The sequence below is a fragment of the Aptenodytes patagonicus genome, chromosome 3 (genome assembly GCF_965638725.1).
Source record: "Aptenodytes patagonicus chromosome 3, bAptPat1.pri.cur, whole genome shotgun sequence".
Lineage (NCBI taxonomy): Eukaryota > Metazoa > Chordata > Aves > Sphenisciformes > Spheniscidae > Aptenodytes > Aptenodytes patagonicus.
In genome coordinates, this window is record NC_134951.1 from 125,787,281 (window position 1) to 125,806,452 (window position 19,172).

General features: G+C 43.9%; 1 protein-coding gene across 3 annotated transcripts in view; it reads right to left on the reverse strand.

Moving 5' to 3' along the window:
* The window catches only part of LOC143158747 (uncharacterized), a 32,095-nt gene that overhangs the window by 4,501 nt on the left and 8,422 nt on the right, over positions 1–19,172 (reverse strand). For 2 of the 3 annotated variants that reach the window (XR_012995055.1, XM_076335107.1), the window contains exon 2: positions 16,383–16,502. Coding sequence is in view for 2 of the 3 variants with exons in the window: in XM_076335107.1 (XP_076191222.1) it covers positions 16,383–16,502 (120 nt within the window). In the remaining variant the exon portion in view is untranslated. Of the gene's footprint in view, positions 1–14,894; positions 15,002–16,382; positions 16,503–19,172 lie in introns of all 3 variants that reach the window. The other variant, XM_076335108.1, reaches the window with a different exon arrangement.

Genomic DNA, 19,172 nt, shown 5'->3' on the forward strand with positions numbered 1-19,172 from the left:
GGAATTCCAGTGGTGTCAGAGTAGATACAAAATCAGTTCAATGGTGATAAACTGATCCAGCAGAAGCGTTAAAAGAATTTTACCCAACCCCTAAATGTCCCACTCCAAATCTGCCGAGAATTAACTTTCAGTAATTTTGATTCATATTGTATAATAAGTGCCTGAAAAAGCAGAGGACACATTTACATTGATTTGACTGCAGATTCTCACAATGCAGGAGGTAGAAACGTGAAATCTGACTGAAGTTGCTATATCCTAAAAGATCGGTAAGAAAATACCAGGACCTTCCCTCCTTTCCGAGGGCATAGCTTACCCCTGTAAGGACAGGGTGCTCATGAAAGCACCAGGGTCCATTAGCAATTTTTAAGCTACCTCTGATTATCTCACATCTGAACTGGAGCCAAAACTTTCTGAGGTCAATACAAAGATTTCCGTTACTTTAGGATGCCTGATTGCACTGTATCGATGCAATGACGGAACAGCGGTAGCCTGGAGCTCATACGGTGACATAGGCAGCAGGGTTTTAGCTTTTGTGTAAGAAGTATGCTGAGCTTGCTGTTTCTGACCTTAGTATTCCACACCAGCACCTATAGATTTGCCCATTAAAGCTGTTATTTTTATGGAAAATCTATCCTACCAACCAAGTTACAAGCTGAACAACTCCAACACGTCTGCTCCTCTATAATCTTCCAAAGCCAGGGACCTGAAGCTTTGCGGTTTGCTTAGATCAGCAGAGCAGAATATTGACAGTACGGTGTTATTTGCACTTGGGAGTTGTTATTTCCAGGAAAATGCATGTGCCAGACGATGCCCACGAGATGGCAGCCTATGCAGTATAAAAATGGTCCCCGTTTATACCTGCAGGAAAAGAGGATTATGCTGTACATGTGCCACCTTCCTTCTGCAGGCAAAAGTGGCCTCTGCTCTGCAGCCCCGGCCACCACACTCTGCACAAGGTTTAAGCATTCGGATAATGCCGTGCTGATGTGCCAGCTCTCACCCGCGCCACAGGATCTGATGGGTGAGAAGCAGGCGAGGCATCCTGAGAAGCATGGAAATGTCACAGAGAAACCAGACAAGCTGGGATGTTTTAAAGGGATAGCAGGAAAGTTACATCCCTGAAAACACAGAGTCTGGAGGGGGGATGCAATGAAAGAGACCTAGGAGGCAGACAGCCAAAAAACACTTTGTGCTGATTAGCTGCAAAAGAGCTCAGAGTTTGCAGTGCAATAAATATACATGAGCACAGGAGGGTGCTGCTCCTTCTCTGACTTTGCATAAAACAGTATCTCTGTTCTCTGCTCCTTGGTGCCATTGACTTACAGGCTTCAGAAGGACATATGTTCGTTCATCCTGGACAAAGACCTGGGTGAGGCTAGCAACTGAATAGCCCCAGACGGCTACATCTTTTTAGGGTAAAGTAACATTCACACGAAGGGCAGATTGTGCTTTTAGGTGACGACCAGCCACAGCCATCAGTCTGCTGGATAAGCACCCATCCAGCAGGTCTGTCAGCCTGCAAAATGGTGTCCTAAGGACTTAATTCTGGTACAGGTGAGGAGGCAGATAATTTACTGTCATCCCTCACTAGTTAAGGGCATAAATCAGAGGGCTGGTGGTTTAAGGGTCCATTTCCCTCGTGCTCGATCGTTCAAGGACAACCCAGAATGTGGCACATAATTTGAGAGTTGGTCCGAACCGGAGGAGTCTAGACACCGATTTCTACTAGAAATAGCTCTGTGGAAATTACTCTGCAATTTTGTATTGAGTATCATTTGCCTCTCCTTAGCAGTGTGCCAGCTGGTAGTGAGGGCACAAGGATGGGTAAGGAAGTGGAGGAGCAGTGGCCTAAGGGCACAGAGCAAATCAGAGACCGAGTGTGACAGAGAAGCCTGGTTTCTCTGGTTTCTCAAGGGAAGTGATCGTCCCCCTGTACTCGGCACCGGTGAGGCCACACCTCGAATACTGTGTTCAGTTTTGGGCCCCTCACTACAAAAAGGATGTTGAGGTGCTGGAGCGTGTCCAGAGAAGGGCAACGAGGCTGGTGAGGGGTCTGGAGAACAAGTCTTATGAGGAGCGGCTGAGGGAACTGGGGCTGTTTAGCCTGGAGAAAAGGAGGCTGAGGGGAGACCTCATCGCTCTCTACAACTACCTGAAAGGAGGTTGTAGCGAGGTGGGGGTCGGTCTCTTCTCCCAAGTAACTAGCGATAGGACGAGAGGAAATGGCCTCAAGTTGCGCCAGGGGAGGTTTAGATTGGACGTGAGGAAAAATTTCTTTACTGGAAGAGTGGTGAAACATTGGAACAGGCTGCCCAGGGAAGTGGTGGAGTCCCCATCCCTGGAGGTATTTAAAAGACGTGTAGATGAGGCGCTTAGGGACATGGTTTAGTGGGCATGGTGGTGTTGGGTTGATGGTTGGACTCGATGATCTTAGAGGTCTTTTCCAACCTCAATGGTTCTATGATTCTATGATTCCTTACTGACAAGTCTGAGTTACCCCATGTGCAGGACAAGCTTAATACCTTCCCCCCCTAAAAAAAAAGGGAAAAGCCTAGAGGATGGAAATATGGGAAGGTTTGCATTTTTGAAAATAGAAGTCAAAAGTCAATGTCATAGTAGAGTTGGAAGGGTGTGAGAGAAGGAGAGATATTGTAGACAGTGGAAGGGCTTTTAATCGAAGAAACAGAGATGCTGAAATTTGCTGCTAAGCCTACTGATGCAATCTGAGCGCCGCAGAGAATGATTCAAGAGACAGCAGGTACCACTCACCCACCTGCCCCTGGTCCCAAACCTCACTTACATTATACAGAAGGAATTCATCAATAGGTCTGGTTTCCTCCTGGAATGTAAAAGCCCACAAAAAAAAAAGGCTTGGCTTCTCTGATATAGTTCAGTCTCCAGCTGCCAGAAGTGCTGTCAAGCATGCCGTCTCTGAGCAACTGTGCAGGGTTACCTTCTTGGCCCTTCAGTAAGTGAGAGTACGTAAGGCCAGTTTCTGGGCTCAGAGGAGGAGTACATGGTTGGCAGGACCAGATCTTTGTAGATAATAGGATGTAAATGTTATTCTTCAGGGCAGTTTCTAACCCCTTCTCCCTGCCTCCTCATACAGTCCTACTTTTATGAGGAAATATAGGACCCATTTTTCAGAAGCTGTGCGTTTACCCATGCCCTTCAGCTGAGCAGTTTCCCTGACTCAGGATCTTTGCCTCTTCTAACAGTTGCATCACTGGTAAGAAATAGTAACTGCACTATTACAGAAACATAGGGGCTCATTTTTCCAGCCTAAGCACTGTGTAGCAGATCATTTGGACTGGCACCTTCCCAAGCATAATGTACTGAAATGTCATTCTGCTCCTGGGTGAAGCTTGGATTCTTCCCAGCTTGTCTTCTCCTTTGGCTTGCAGTATCTGTGCATCTTGCCCTCATCTCTTGGCATGCAGGGACCCAAAGGTGTAGAAGAAAGCTCTTGTTAATGCTGAGAAAGTGCAAATAGATGTATTTTAAATCCTGAAGGGCTGGGTTTTGCTTAGATCCTTCTGCTTTGTTCTTGCCATCGTGCAAATGCCCACTTTTTGAATGGGCCCCCAAATGAAAGGGAGCTGCTTTGGAGAAACGCAGTGAACGTTCAAGGCCTACTGACAGGATTCCAGCTGCTCAGAGTCACTCTAAACCGGGTCGTTTTTAATGTTCCTCACAGGGAGCTCGGAGCATAACTTTAAGCACTTGGATTTGGAAGTTCAAATTTAAGGTCTTAATGATAAACTTTGCATGTGGATTTTGGCCACTCCCTTCCTCTGGCATTTGTTTTTTATTTTTGGTAGATTTCCAAGGGTGCCAGAACAACAGGGAACAGGAACTTGACTCAAGTTCAGACAACGTGCCACGGCACAGCTGAGTTCCGTGATGATGTTTCTACCCTGAAACCAGCTTCCTTTCTAGCAGAGCCCACTGGCATTGCTCTGACAGTGCACGGGGATGTCCACACAGTCGTGCTTTCAGATCAGTGAGAATCGAAGGCATTGCTCAGTTAGCAACGGGAACGCTTCAAAGCCGAGTTCTTATCTGGGTTGCTAAAGAATACCATGTTTCTGAAAGCTGTATGTCACATGGAGGCTGTTAAATAATGAATGCCAGGATGCATAGCTAAGTGTTGACATACAAAAGAAGCTGTCTTCTGAGCACCAACTTCTCTGCCTGGCAGCAGCAGCGGGACACAGTTTACCTAAATTTGCTCAGCTACTTTTTTTCCTTTAGATCAATAATAGCTTTTTCTTTTCTTTCATTAAATAGCTTCTGCTAAGAATTTATTTTCCTAAAGGAAATAGGAAGGACTTGAAAATTTCTTAAGAAAATTAGAAAAAAACCCCACTATGAACTGCAATTGTGTGTTCTACTTTCCAAAGCATTTCATTTCACCTCCTGAACTGTCATTTGACATCCAAGGGAAAGGGGCTGGCAAAACCTGATTAAACCAGGCTCAAGTTTGGACAGTACAGCCTCAGAACCAACATCTGGCCCTAGTCCTGCAGGGTTTTAATCCTAGACATGGAAGAAATCAAAATCAGTTCTTTACCCTGTTGTGCCTGTACTACAAGGGAAGAGCACAGACTCGGCAGAGGTCAACAGAGACCCAAATGCAGCTTCTTGAACTGTCTTTGTGCAGCCCTCTCCTGATTAAAACCACTGAGGGAGTGGCTTTAACTTACATCACAGTTTTGTCAGCACGAACGTGGGCAAAGCGGTACCGCTCTGTGCCCAACCTGCTCTCTCTGTTCTCTCCTACCAAGCCCTTATCTTCCTTGCTGTGTGGTGCGATTGTAACCAAAGTGGTTCTGGCCCCTCTGGAGACTGGCCATCCCTCACCAGGCAGATTCTCTAGGCAGAATCGAAGAATTATTCAATGGTGTCCTTAAATGGGCTGGTTCTTGTAGCAAACACAGAGGAATTAAGCACCGGCATAGAAGTCAGCATCTGCTTAAATACTCAGTATTCAGAATGCAGGTAGATTTAAAGCTGCTAACTTTTTGAAGTCAAAAGGCATTCCTAATGTTTGTGAAGTTAATCATGCATCAAGCGCTTTGTTGCGCAGGGAGCCGAAGAAAGAAACAACAGCTTAATATTGCACAACTGGGTTTTTAGATTTGCTGGTCTCAATTCCAATTTTATTTTGTTGTTCCATAAAATCATGGGCTAGCAATAAGATTTATACTAGGCCAGTTCCTTGGAGTCTCTTATTGCCAACTCCTTTTCTCTTTTTTTTTAAGAGGTGAATTTATATACAAATGTAGCCATTTGTAAGCAACCAATATATTCAACAACATTTCCCTCTGTAGTACATTTATGCTACAAGTCCAGAAATGAGAAACTCTGAAATGCCGGAGTCCTTAGAATGCTGTCTCCATTTGATTTCCTTCTAGCCTGAATTTTTATAACAGTTGCATTTGGGTTTGTTATACAGTACACTGGCTGATGAATATTAAACAAGGTCTACATACATTTCTTGGGTTTGCTTTTACAGACTCTGCTTGTACAGAGATTTTTTTTTTTTTTTTTACGGTGCCCTTCTTGGTGCCCTCTATTCCATTCTTTTATTGTTCCCAGGTTGTTCTGAGAGACGAGTGACAGTGCGAGACAGGAGGAGAATGATTACATTTTGCAGAGAAATTATACAGAGTAGAAAATCAATAGTTAGGTGCTCCCTGGGACTGCCAAAAAGTTCTTTGAAGAATAATTAACTTGCAAGAGAGCTCTGGTAGCTGGAATTCCTCCCCAATTCTGTATGCATAAGATAAATTCAGTCTGGGATAAGCAATGTGCTTTGAGGTCTCTTCGCTGGTCTGGAGAAATGGTTTATGTGGAGAGAATGAAGGAATTAGCTAGAAGAGGTATGGAAGAAAGCCTGGCTGGCCATGTCTGTTCTGGGCTCAGAAGCAAGCAACAAGCAGTTACAGAAACAGGGGAAACTGAGCAGAGCGAAGCAGAGATGGGAGTCAGGTGCTGGGGCTCAGCACCTGATTATCCAGGTGACTCTGTTCAAATGGCAGTTAGCCATTGGACTGGCAGTCCCATGGACTAGAGTCAAGGGACTACCAGTGTGGAGAGTCAAGCCCACAGGCAGCTCAACAGGTGTAAACGGTTCATTTGATAAAGCAGCATCAGTCAGATCAAGGGCTGTGTTTAAGCTGAACGCCTGACTCAGAGATCAGCAGAGGCTTCCTGAAGTTGGAGGAGAGGATGGAGAGCAGCAGAGGACTCCTGTTGAGCCCCGCCATTGTGTGCTGACCCCATCGCGTGTTTGACCATTTTCAGTGTGCTGCTTCCTCCTGGGATATTGCTGCAGGTAATCCTGAAGTTGGGTGACGAAGTGTGGGTTTTAATAGCTTTGTTGGTTTGAACTGATCTGGGCAGAGTTGACCTAGCAGTGAGATTAGTCTTGCTCTCCAGAGCTGTCAGTGCTCTGTCTTTCAGAAGCATAAAAATAGACTTGAAATGCACAGAAAGCTGCTACGAGAGGTGTCAATAGCAGTTCATGACAGACTAAGTGACATCTGATCAATTCATTAACTCTCTGGAAGAAAGGACTAATAACGCTGAAAAACTTGCTGGAGGCATAATGTTACAGGTATTAAGATAGGGGAGATTTGAGAAAGATATAACAAAGCTAGATAATAAAGCAGCACAATAGCAAAAGAAGTCATCATGGCGGAGATGATCACAGGGTCGCAGAGAATGAGTTCTGCTTTTCATTTATCCATGGAGATCGATGTTTAGTATTTGTTGGCATTTGCATTCTTAAAGTCATAAGCATTGTATGAAAACATGCCTTTGTTTTGCTTGGTTTTGGTGGTTTTTTGTTTTGTTTTTTTTAATGTATCCATTCTTAGGAACTAGAAAAACATCCAAGCACGTGCCTAATGTTAAGCATGTGACTCATCCCCTCTACAGCCACAGATGTCTCTCACTCTTGCAATTAAATATGTGCTAAAGTGGTCTGTTGGAGCAGAGCCCAGGAGTACTATGTGCAGGTTTGAGCTCATTGGTACAAAAGTGGTGCTAACAAGCAGGTCTAGAATTATAGACCTGTCAGCTTAGCTTCAGTTCCAGGAAAAACACTGGAACAAATAACCAAACAAACTATTTGTGAGCACCTAGAAGAAAACGAGGGGATGAGTAACAGGCAGCGTAGATCTTTTTTGAGATGCAGGAGATTCAAACCAATCTAATTTCCCACTAAAATAGGGCAACACCCTGAGATTGGTTTGAACTTTGGAGCTGTTTCACATGCACTCTTATAAGGATGGCATGGATGAAAATACCTGGGTGCAAAACTGATAGAAGGATGTCTTTAAGGGAGGTTATGAGGGGGCTGTTTTGTGTGCACGTCTTGCATTTCCATATGTGATCTGGCTGATGGAAGAGAGGGTATGCATTTTAAATTTGCCGCTGACACCACGTTGGAAGAGGCTGTGGGCACACTGGGCAAGATTAAAGTTCAGTATGATCTTTGCAAGCTAGTGATGTGGTAAAAAACCCAAACTAGCTTGCCGTTCAGCTGGGACAGTGCATCATCCCTCTGCTGAATATAGATTCATGTATTGCAATAAACTCTTAATATAGGTTATTATATGGTTACGACAGGTTGGGGAACAACAGCTACATGTGTAGTTGATTTATCAATAAAGATTTTGGTGGCTTACAAGCTGATTGTGAATAAACAATGCCATGCTGTTGCAGAAAAGGCGCATCAAATGCATGAGTGTGACTGTTGCCACTACGGCAAGCATCATAATCCTTGCCGTCAGCTCTGTGCTAGCAAGCAGCACAGCGCTCGCTTTTGGCCAGCGTACTTCAAGACTGAGCTGGATAACGGTTGAGTATGGAAAGGAAACCAGTGAGACTGATCAAAGGTCTAGAAGACATGATCTGCCAGGAAAGATTGAGGGGGTTTCATCCTCAGGAGAGGGAGACTGAGGGGGAGACTAAATCTCTTCCAAAACATTGTCAGCTGCTGCAAAGGAAAAAGGGAATGATTTGGTCTTCCTCACCCTGGCGGTTAAGACAAGAAGCTGTGGGCTAAACTGCTTCAAGGGAAAATGAGGGCACTTTATTTTTAGTAATTAATCTGATACTAAGGGAGTGTGAAGGACTGGGACAGGCTCCCTGGGAGAGGTGAGTCTCTGACACTTTGAAAACAAGTTAGACCTCGGTCTGTCAGGAACAACCTGTGCAAGTTCTCCCTTGCACAGGTAGAGGGAATAAATGACCTCTGGAAATCCCTTCTAGACCTCTGGTTCTCCTAGGGTTAATTTACACTAATCTACAAGCATAAATGCAGGTAAATGTAATGAAGTCAGTGCCAATAATCTGGTATTGATGGAGAGGGAATCTTGTCTTCTCAGCAATACAGCTATAGATATCCAGAGGCTTTCCACTTTGGGACTGAGAAGTATTAAATGTGTAAGCACAGGGAGGAACAGGGTAGGAAAGCACATGAAGCAACTAGTAAATCACAAGATCTAACTTGAAACTCACTTGTCAGTGTGTTAACTAAATGTCATTGATTTCATCCCGCTTTGCCTCAGCCCCTAAATGTTGGTAGTTTCAGAGGCTGATAGAGAGAAGTAATGCAGAGCAGGCTTCTTACAGCTCTCCAAACAGCAGAAGATGACAGCCTTACATACTGCGAACAAGTTGACTATACAGATATTTTCAGCATTTAATGGTTCACTGAATGCTATTAGTGTTGCTAGCATTTGGGCTCCTCTTTCCTTTCATCTACACTTCATAGAGTCTGCTTAGTGTTTTGCGCTTTTTTTTTGCCTGTAGTTAATTTCTGCATCCTCAAGCTCCCTTTTTATTCTTACTCAAAGGTAATTTCTTCCTTACAGCTATCTGCACATAACAGCTCCATTAAATGTGCAAGTAGGAAACCAGTATGTGATGTTTCACTTCACATGTGACACTGTAATCATTGCGACTGTGCTCTCTTAGAAAGCTTCATTCCTGTTACCTGCAGGAACTGGGAATTCTCTTCATCTAGTCACTTGTTTCTTTTTAAGAAAAGAGGTATTAGAAGCTACCAGGACATTTAAAGTCGCTTACTTCTTGCTTCATTCCTTTATTTATTTATCATAGGGCACTTCTTAGTCTTTCGACTAAGAAAATGCATTCTTGCATTCAAAAAGAGGAGTACTACAAATGTGGAAGAACGAGGATAGTTGAGTTTTTGCTCAGCTTCTGAACTTGCTTTATGGACAAATTCCCGAGAGAGCAGTTCCCTCAAATTCTCCTCATTAGGAGAATGGACTAATTGATGAAATAACTTGCATCTGATGGGCTTGACCTCAGCTTCCTAAATCCAGACTCAGCCAGACTCTTGAAAAGGTTCAGGTCTGGATGTAAGCCTTGATGGAGATGTTAGAGTTAAATACTGTGAGATGATAAGTCAGCGGAGTTACCCAAAGCTTGTCTGGCACATAAATGGCTCCCAGGACACTGGAGATTTCTCCTTCCCCTGTGGCATACTCTGCAAGGCTCCTATCAGTTTAACTGTGCTGTCTATACAGGGGAGCAGGTTCTTCCATCGGTTGGAAAAGAGCCAAAGGAGTTGGAGACCTCTACTCCTAACACAAAGATTCAGCCGTAGCAGTGGATATTTAAGGTTTTGGTCAGTGTTTGAGGTTTGTTGCTCCAGTGTGGCCCTAGGCAGGATAGGATTGTTCTTATTCAAATTCTAGTTAGAAGCATATAACATTTTTCTGTGTTGCTGAGTTATCAGTATTTGCATCTGTTTGAATATGTTTATGTGGTGACAATCTCGAAGCTGTGATGGGAAATGGTATTTTGGGCTTCGCCTTGGGCGTGAGTTGACCTGTGATACTGTGCAGTGCAAAATGCATCCAAATGGCACAATGGAAAGTTGTGGGTTGTTTCTTATTTAAAAAAAAAAAAAAAGCCAAAAAACCCCCACCCACAAGACATGTTTCTTGCAATTGTATTTTTTCATGCTTCTCAGAGCTGATACAACAGCACTGCCCATAGCTGTTTTTTTTTCTTTTTTTTTTTTTTTTGGTCCCTAGGAAATGCCAAAATAAATCAGGCACATTATAGCAAACTAATCTTGTGACTACGTGTTTCAGAGTTGCTGTGTTCTGGAATACCCTGGTGTCTGGGCTCCTTGGACAGATGCTGCCTGTGGCATTCGCTGTTACAGCAACGCGTGCCTGCTCACAGACTAGCATCTATAAATGGCACATCTTCCCTTGTTGCAAGGTCATGGGGGCAGGCTTTTGGATGGGGGAAAGTGCCACCCCCTCCCCTCGAGCTCCACAATGGGGAGGGCTGTTCTGGAGGGAAATCTGCCTTTAGTAGACTTTTTTTTTTTCCCCCCTTCCCCCTTGCAGTTGTCAATTTGGAGATCCTCTCAGCTTATTTGACAGCCAGTTTTAAGCCTTTTAAATTAGCTTTATACTGATAAACCAATAGGATGCTTTTAGCACTATCTATTTAGACAGATGAAAGCAAAACTTAAGGCAGTCTTTCTCTCTCTGCCTAAAATCAAGCTAACGAATAAGGACTGTGAGAAAGGCCTGTGGCTCCTTAGAACATATGCTATGTCCTGTGGTATGATACCAATAATATATCATAAATGCCATGGTATGAAATAGCAGATACAACTGCCCTAGGGCAAAACCCAGCAAAGCCACTGTGGCACCACCAACCTGACCATGGTGAGTTCTGTGGCATTGGTGCTGTCCCACCCTGTCACCAGCTGTGCCTTGTCCCTCCATATCTGGCTGCTTTTATAGCTTTTAAGTATTCTTCAGTATCTAATTCATGAACTCTCAAAGCGGGGGCTGCTAATAAGTCATTCCTTCAAATAAAGATTGTGTGGGAAGTGCAGGATCCAATGGCGTGTGATCTGCGAATCTTCAGGAGTGTTGGGCCAGTTCCAGTACAGGTGAGAAGCACATGTAGCTCCCTTTGTAAGTCTGATGCAAGTGGTGCCTTGGAGCATGGCACCTATGCAATTAGCTTGCTCATACAGAGCAAGTCCCATGTATCCTGAGACCCATCATCTCCATATTGTGTGTGGTGTATCCAGCCCAACCAGGACACGCACTGTGGCATGTGGCTGAGGAGATCGCTTGTGCATGGCTGGGTTTTTAGGCGTTGGGAAATCCCGGTCCTGGCACTAGGATTCACCACTTGCTTTTTTGTTGCAGAAGTAAGTGGATAGTAGAGATGCAGATGATGCTAACCAGGCCTTACGAGTGTTAAGCTAAATATAAAGCAACTTGATTGTGGCAAGCACATAAGAGGGTTCACTAAATGCTTATGTTGATTAAACTATTAACAAGAATAGCAAATCCCATTACACTAGTCATTATTATACGGCTTTCCTGCCCTCTCCTCCCCGAATGTTTTTCCTAGAATACAGTAAACACGTATAAGGAAATTTCTCATCTCGGGGGCCCTGGCTGTCTGAAACACCTCCCAGGTGTTTGCTGTGGAGGTGAATAGTACTTGCATGCTGGGCTCTAGCTTTGGTGGAGCTGTCTGTGTGGCTAACCTCTGCTCAGGAGAGGAAAGCCTGGAGAAAAGTGCCCCCCAAAATGGAGAGAGACTGCTAGTAAGAGAATGACAGTGCTGAGGAGTGTTTAATCCAGGGGGATGCTGTCTCAGTATCTTTTGACAGGCATACAGACATCCAGGAAGGAATAGTATCGGCTCATAGATTTGTTATTAACATATTTTCAAACGGTAAAAGGATGTGCTCATGTAAGCAGCATCCCTCTGTTTCTCCATCACCACTAACATTTTGGTTCTGATGGGGAAATAATTTTACAGTGTTGCCCAAGGAAAACTGTTATATTTGAAGTCCAATTCTGTGCTTTCTTACAAAGGTTAAAAAAAAAAGTACTGCAGTTGGGATCGGGAAGAAAGAGTAGGTCTTTGGGTGATCAGTTGTTTCTGTTCTGAGTTGTGGGGCAAAGGGTTTGGTGCTAAAGTTTGTTTTCTTTAAATAGACTTACAGCCAAATTACTTTTTTTTTTTTTTTAAATGGCTCAAACTGATCTATTGAAAAACATTTGTTGGAATTGTTTTTTCTGAAAATTTTCATCAAAACTTAGAGATTTTCAGAAATCCCTGAAAATATTCCAATCTTAATGGCAGTATGGTTGGTGGGGGTGTGTGTGTCCCAAAAGATGTTGGCAAAATCTTTTGGCTGGGTTTGTAGGCTTTAAGAGCAAATTACTTCAAATTTTTTTTTGTTATACATTAGTGATGAAACATTCAAGACTATTTAAGGAATTCAAATCCCTCGTTTCCACTCAAATTAAAAGCAACTGAGCATTCAGATCTCTTAGTCAGCTTCAGCAGTCTATAACTTCAGTGTTAGTTTGATATAGCTGATTTGTGTTAAACACAGTTTTAAGCACAGTTATAATTTGTCTCATGGTGATATTGCCTCACAGTCATAATTTTATGCTTGTGCGCAGTAGTCCTCTGTATCCCAGTGGACCGGAAAGCTTTATAAACAAATGTAGGCCATCCCCAAGTCCTCAGGCAAGCAAAACTTCCACTGAAGTCTTCAGGAGCTTTGCTCACATCATGTCTCTAACTTCAGACCACGAATACTACTGTGTATACAAGCAGGTGTCATCCTCTGAGTGAAGGTCACTTTGGGGGAAAAGCAATAGCCGTGTAGCAGCCCACACACATCCTCTGCAATTGTTTGGAGGAGAAAATTATGTCTATGAGCTGAAATTGCACAAGGTTATGTGCACAGAATGGGATTACGCACCAAGGGAGTTGGCAAGTCTGGCTCAAAACGGGGATCTGGCTAAAGGAAACCTTTCCTGGGACATTCTGCAGAATATATGGGTTTGGCATTATTCATATAACTGGTTACTTGCCAAATACGTAAAGACTAAAACACCAAGCTTTTCATTCGGGAATTTTCTGCTTTAGCATGTTCTCTCCCAGTGCTTTGATGTTCTGGAATTAAAATGTTTGTTTTCAGTCTGGCTTGATATTAAGCTGGTTTAATGTCTTATAGAAGCTGTTTTGAAAGCTTTCCTTTTTCTGTCTGGACCCAGCTCCCTGAGTGGGTGGCATCTCTTATCATCAGTCGGACAGTTCTGAGTTGTGGCTTTAGATAATGAAAACCAAGCCCTAGCATTTTTCTTCCCAGCAGAGTTTTTCCTTTATTTCCTTTCACCTCAGATGTTTTTTTCTTTGTGCATATCCCTGTGTGTACAGTACAGCATTGTACTGTACAACCCAAAATTTCAGTGTCTTGGTGTCCTTTTCCTTACAGATTAGACTTGCAAGGGAGTTGGAGACCTGTCTCATGGTTCAGGAGGTGCTTTCTGTTTTCATCTGCAGTTTTTTGTTGTCCTGCGATTGAAGTCACCACTCATAATCCTCCCCTGCCAGGAGTTTGTCACTCCTGATCTCAGCTATGTTCCTTCCCGTAGCATCTTTTCATTATGGCATGACAGTATTAACATGTAGCGCTCTGTGGGTTTCCTTCCTGGCTGAAAGACATCAGGAGAATTTTAGCTCTTCAGTGCTGTTCAATCGTTTCAACTGCCTTCGTTCAGACCCTGCCGTTTTACTGCATTGTATCATTGCTGCTACAGCAGCCACTGGTGAGCACATTGCAGTGGGGGAACAGACTTTATTTCCACCTCTATGTTCAACGTGGCGTCTACAGCATGCTTTGTGGCCCTGATCCAAAACTCGGAAAGGTCAAAGCAAAGATGCTACTGAGAGCTAGACACCTGAAGGTATAGTGTTAGATGGAGAGCCAGGGACCCTCTCCCCTGTAGCAAGAAAAGATCAGACCAACCGGGAGATCCATCTCATTTGCTGTCTTAGTCCTCCTTTTTCTTCCCCTGTCCTAGAGCCTGGATGAATAAATAAGGTGAATCATAGCAGGCTCTGGGTGTTTTGTCTTGAGGAGGGATGTTGAGGAATACACCATTCCAGTTGTTCTCCTAGCCATGTGCTGGAGTAAATGTAATTCAAGAGCCATCACAGCCCGCAGCAGGGAGAATACAGGAATGGGGGAGAGATGATCCAGCAATGAACAAGCCACACGATATTTTTGAGTTTGCCCTTTAAAAGCAACGGTAGTTGCCTCTTAAATTCTAGGGAGATGCCAGAGAGCAGCTAACGCTCTGCCTCAGTGTTGGAGACTGAGCTGGCTGGTCTTGTATTTGCTACTGATCTAAGCCTGCTGCAGCTCTGGCTGCAGAGCTCAGAGGAAGATTTACTCGCATAGCAGCAGGCTCTAAAGCACTACCCGTGCCCCCTTGCTGGGAGAGCTTGTGCCTTTGCTCTCCAGCGATTTTGGAGGCAGTGCTTGCAGGGCAGAACTGAGCTCTGGGTAAACACCCACCACTGAAGCCAATGACAGACCCTGCAAAAGGTTTTATGTCAGTATTTGTATTAGTTATTTAATGCACATTTGGGTCACATCACTTGATCTGATGTGAGATTTGTATATATGTGAACATGCACCACTACTGACAGCTGTGGTTTTACAGCTCATTAGGATAGTATAGGTCAGCATTTACCAGTTAAGGGAGTACAAGCCAAATTTGGATTGCCTTTGCCCCTTAGGTGGCTGGCTGCATGTGGCTGTGCCCCAGGCTGGACTCCTCAGGGCCAGATCAGCACAGAAAGGCAGCATCCTTCAGGTGTCAAGTGTGCTGGAGGGCGCAGGAGGCTGCTCCTGGGCTGATTTCATGGCCCTCCCCAGCCCTCTTCCTACTGGCTGGGTCACCCTTCCTTGCCCCAGCAGAGGTGAGAGCTGCTGTTGCAGGAGATGCTGGTTAGCTCTGCCAAATGCATGTAACTAAGTTGTGAGAGTGCTGTCTCACCTCTCAGTTTTTGGACTGCAGCAGAGACACAAGGAGCTGCAGGCTTCTCTTCTTCAGGAAAGTCAGGGCACAGTTCAGTGGGCAAAAGAGGACCGCAACACAGAGGGCTGCAAACAGAAAATTGCCACTGTTTTAACCACTAACCTGGTAGAGAAATAAAACGTTAATGTGTCAAAAAAAAAAAAACATCTTCAGCACAGCCTTTATGGGCTTTGGATTCCCAGAGCAAACAACCCAGAGGCACTGCTCCCGCTCCTACCCCAGCACCCTTTGCACAGGAGCTGTGGGGACAGCAGGAGGGCTTGGGTGGGGAAGGGGCTGCTCACAAGCTGAGCTCCCTCCACACTGTGCAAGTGAGGACTGCACCCCTCAAATGAGAACTAAGTAATGGTAGCCAGCAGCGGGCAGCTAGCAGGGTGGCCGCAAACACTGGATCCCCCCAGTGCTGGCTGGCTGGGATCTGGAGCAGGGGCTTGTGGAGAGTAACGGTAGAGCTGGTGATTTCAGGGAGTTAGGTGGCAGATTTCTTGGTTATTTACCCATCTACTCTTGTGATATACTCCACATCTAATACATATTACCTGGGAAAGGAGGAGAAGATATCTACTACTTCTGCTATTTCATGAAGGAGAGCTTAGCTGCCTGCTCTTACAGCTTTTTTTTTTGTCATTCTTCCCTCTACTAAGAAAGGAAAGTGCACTGGGACTCTGCAGCCAGAGTCATCATCTCCCTGAGGCCGGAGTCTGCTTCCTTTGTTGAGGCTCTTACAAGCCTGAGGAACACCTTCAAATGGTGACAAGTCTTGCAGAGGAGACTTAGCATGCAACTAAATAATATTGTTTGTAAGGCAGACAAATTTATAATGTAAATAAGTAGCTATAAATGAACATGGCGTGTAAATAAAGTCACACTTTAATTAGCAGGTTATTTCTAATCAGGAAGTCTTCCTTCCTATGAACAGCTAGCCCTGACAACAAACCTCTCTGAGTGAATGCTAAGGCAGCAGTATCTTCTGTGTGAAGAGCTAACCAGGAGGAGAATTTCTGCCGCATGATAAAGGTCCAGTGCTGCCAGCTACCGAGTTGTATTTTGTTGATGGGAGCTGTGGGGTTTTGTTTTTGCCATCCCAGGCGGAGGGAGCTGACGTGGTCCCTGGGGTAGCGAGGATTTTTTGCAGAGCTGATTCTGCACGTGTTGGCTCTGTCCTACCCAGGTAGTCTCAATTACAAGCCCAGCTGGGGAGAGGGAGAGTTTTCCAGCATACTAGCTAACACCTTTGAACACATATTTTAAGCTGTCAATGGCTGACCTTGGTGAGGAGTGGGCCATGAACAAGGACTTTGTTTTTGAAGTTTTAAAAAACATGTTAAGGAAAAAAACTTATTGGCTAAAACATTTTTTTTAAAGACATTTCCCCCCCCTCATCTAGATGTTGTCAGAGAAATGCAATATCTTAAATTGTACTTGACTGCTACAAGTGGTTCCTACCTGGAACCTTGAAAAGCTTCTTCCATTTATAAGAGGTTTTTCTCTCGGGTAACCTGCATGTGTCTGGTTCCCCTTCTTCCCATATCAGGATTGACGGCTTCTTCATCAGCCCGTACATGCCTGCCAAATTAACAGGGGATGAGCTAAGTTAACTCATTCTTGAATTACATCATGATGATTCTCCAAAGACATAACAGGCACAGATGAAATATTGCCACTTGCAACTAATTCTAATTAAAAACCTGAACATAAGAGCTCTATAGCAGCCATCCACACTGGGGAGGAGGGAGGCCATAGTTTGCAAGACTTATAAGTAGAGCTGGTTGAAAGACAGTTATTCGTCCCTGCGCCCATTGAAATTTGTTATTACATATTCCACTGGAATTTCAAATCTTTATTTTTTTCCATCAGTTGCTTGAAGTTATTTTTATGAAACCTTTGGAAACGTTTCCATCAGTTACACAAAGAGGTCATACAGAATAAATAGGAGAAAGCCCTGCTCTATGAACAACCTAATGCACTTCAAAAGGCTCAGCAATACACCGTGATGTCAGATTATTTGCAGAAGGTCGAATCAATTTTATGATCAGGCAAACATTATCAAATTACTTTTCTTAGAAGCAAAGCAAGAAAAGTATTTTCCAAGAAATACTCTTGAGGAAAAATCAAATGGCATTTATTAGAAACCATCACTCTCTGGGACTTGTTCTCTTTAGGGCACTTAATCCCTTTGTGATGGTAAGCCATTGCATCCGAATATCATACAGGGACAAATTCAGGTTTAAAAGTTTTCTGCTCTGTAGGGCAAATAAATCGGAACTGGGGCCTGTTTGTCTGTGGCGTGCTGAATAATCTTTGAGAGGGGACTTTTATCTGTTTACCTAGCTTCAAAACAGGGTGCCAAAGGGTTCTGACCCATAAAAACGCAGTGTCTACTTAAGGGGCCATCTTTCCTTTAAACCTGGAGGCTGCTCCAAGTTGTCTCCAGACAGTGCATGTGAGGGAGAGGGGAAAGGGCGGCTGCTGGTTGAGGAGACGGTGATGTCCTGCTCGAGGAAAGAAGAGACCCGCCTTGCTTTAGGGAAAGAGAGGTGGAATAAGATATTAAGGAAAGTATCTCCCTAGTGTTGTAGCAAGAGCCCAAGGAAAGCTCTGGGTGAATTTTTCTGGCTGAGAATTGTCCTTCTCTGTGCCATGTTTGCTGGAAGCTGTAAAGGTATCTGAAAGCTGTAACAAAAGGCACTGTGGGTGGTGCTTGGCTCCCACTGTCTGTATGTTCACACCTGTAATGCTGGCCAGAGAAAAGTGACTTGGGCTGAACCTCTGATCCACATCTATCCTGGACCCAACTGTCTATCCTGTAGTTTCACTCATTATGTCATTCTCATATGTCAGATATTTATCGTATATCTCATTTATCATATCTGATTAATAAAGTGCTGTGCCAGATGTATGGTAACTATGCTTGGGCTAGCCATGGTTCTTGGCACGTCCCTCTGGGAGCAGGGAAAAAGACTTGCCTTGTCCCCAGGTCTTCTCTGCTTCAGTGCTTTGCCTCTCTGCTTCTCAGAAAACAGCGATAAAACTTAGTCTTCTTTTATTTGCTCCCATGTTTTAGTTGCAGAGTCGATGCATTGCCCTGGTTTGCATCAGACAGTGTGAATCCACATGATTGACACGACCTGCACCCCGGAGCTGGTGGCATGAATAAAAAAATCTGCTAGAGAGGTCTAAAGAGAGATGCAGAGAGCAAATGAATGACGGTAGCGTTCCTCTTGCCACCTCCCTTTCCGTTTGGGGACTTCGCTTCTGTTGTATTATAGACTTTTTTCCAAAGGCTGTAATTTATTCTCATATTTCTGCCTGTATTTTTATTTTCTGGACCTTATATAAATAACACTGAAGTCTGCCGTTCTTGAATGAACAGAGAAGAAGGGAATGGTCTCTTCCTTTATGGTTTGCTACCTGGTAAATTAGTCAACACTGTATGTATGGTTATTGGAACTGCTCGGGAATTTTCCATTAGTGTGTTTACTCATTGGAAAATGTGATCTCCATAAACTGAAAGCAGGATGGAAATTCGAATCTCTGATGAGGACTAAAAGCTTTCCCCATTCTGTGCGAGTCTCAGGTAGCAAGAAAAGAGAGAAAATGCATTTTTAATATATGTAAATATGAAACCGCAAAGGTGGCCAGAGGAAAGGAGTGGAAGGCAAGTAACCCGAAAGGAGTTTTAGCTTTATACTGATGACATCTCAATTAATTTAATGATGACCACTTAAAATGGGAGCGAGGAAAATAAGGCTGTAATGGAGCACAGGCACTTGGGCTTTTACAGTAAAAGGACACTTCAAATACAAAACAGATTTGGAGGAGCTAGAAAAATCAAAACTTTCTGGGCTATTATATTTTGGCACAGCTCTAGGGCTTAAATGGACTTGTGCGGTGTGTATGTTGTGGTTTCACCTTTAGGACAAGGCAAAATGGAACTTAACAACGCTGAGACCTATAGGGAAAAGCCTATGGGGAAATGGGGAAAGCAGTTAGGTGTAGCGCCAGTCAGACGTACAGGCATAAATATCTGTTTTAAGCACTGGGAATGGTTCTCTGGTGACAAATCTTTTTTTACAGGAGGAAATGCAACTATTACTCATTATTGAAAATAACTTTGTTATTCATCAGTCTGTTGTTTTAAAAAGTTAACTCTATCTAGTCTGGGGTTAGAAATGAACGCTACCTGGTGCAGCTATTTGGTAGAATAATTTCGTATCAGGCAGCTCATAGGTTTTG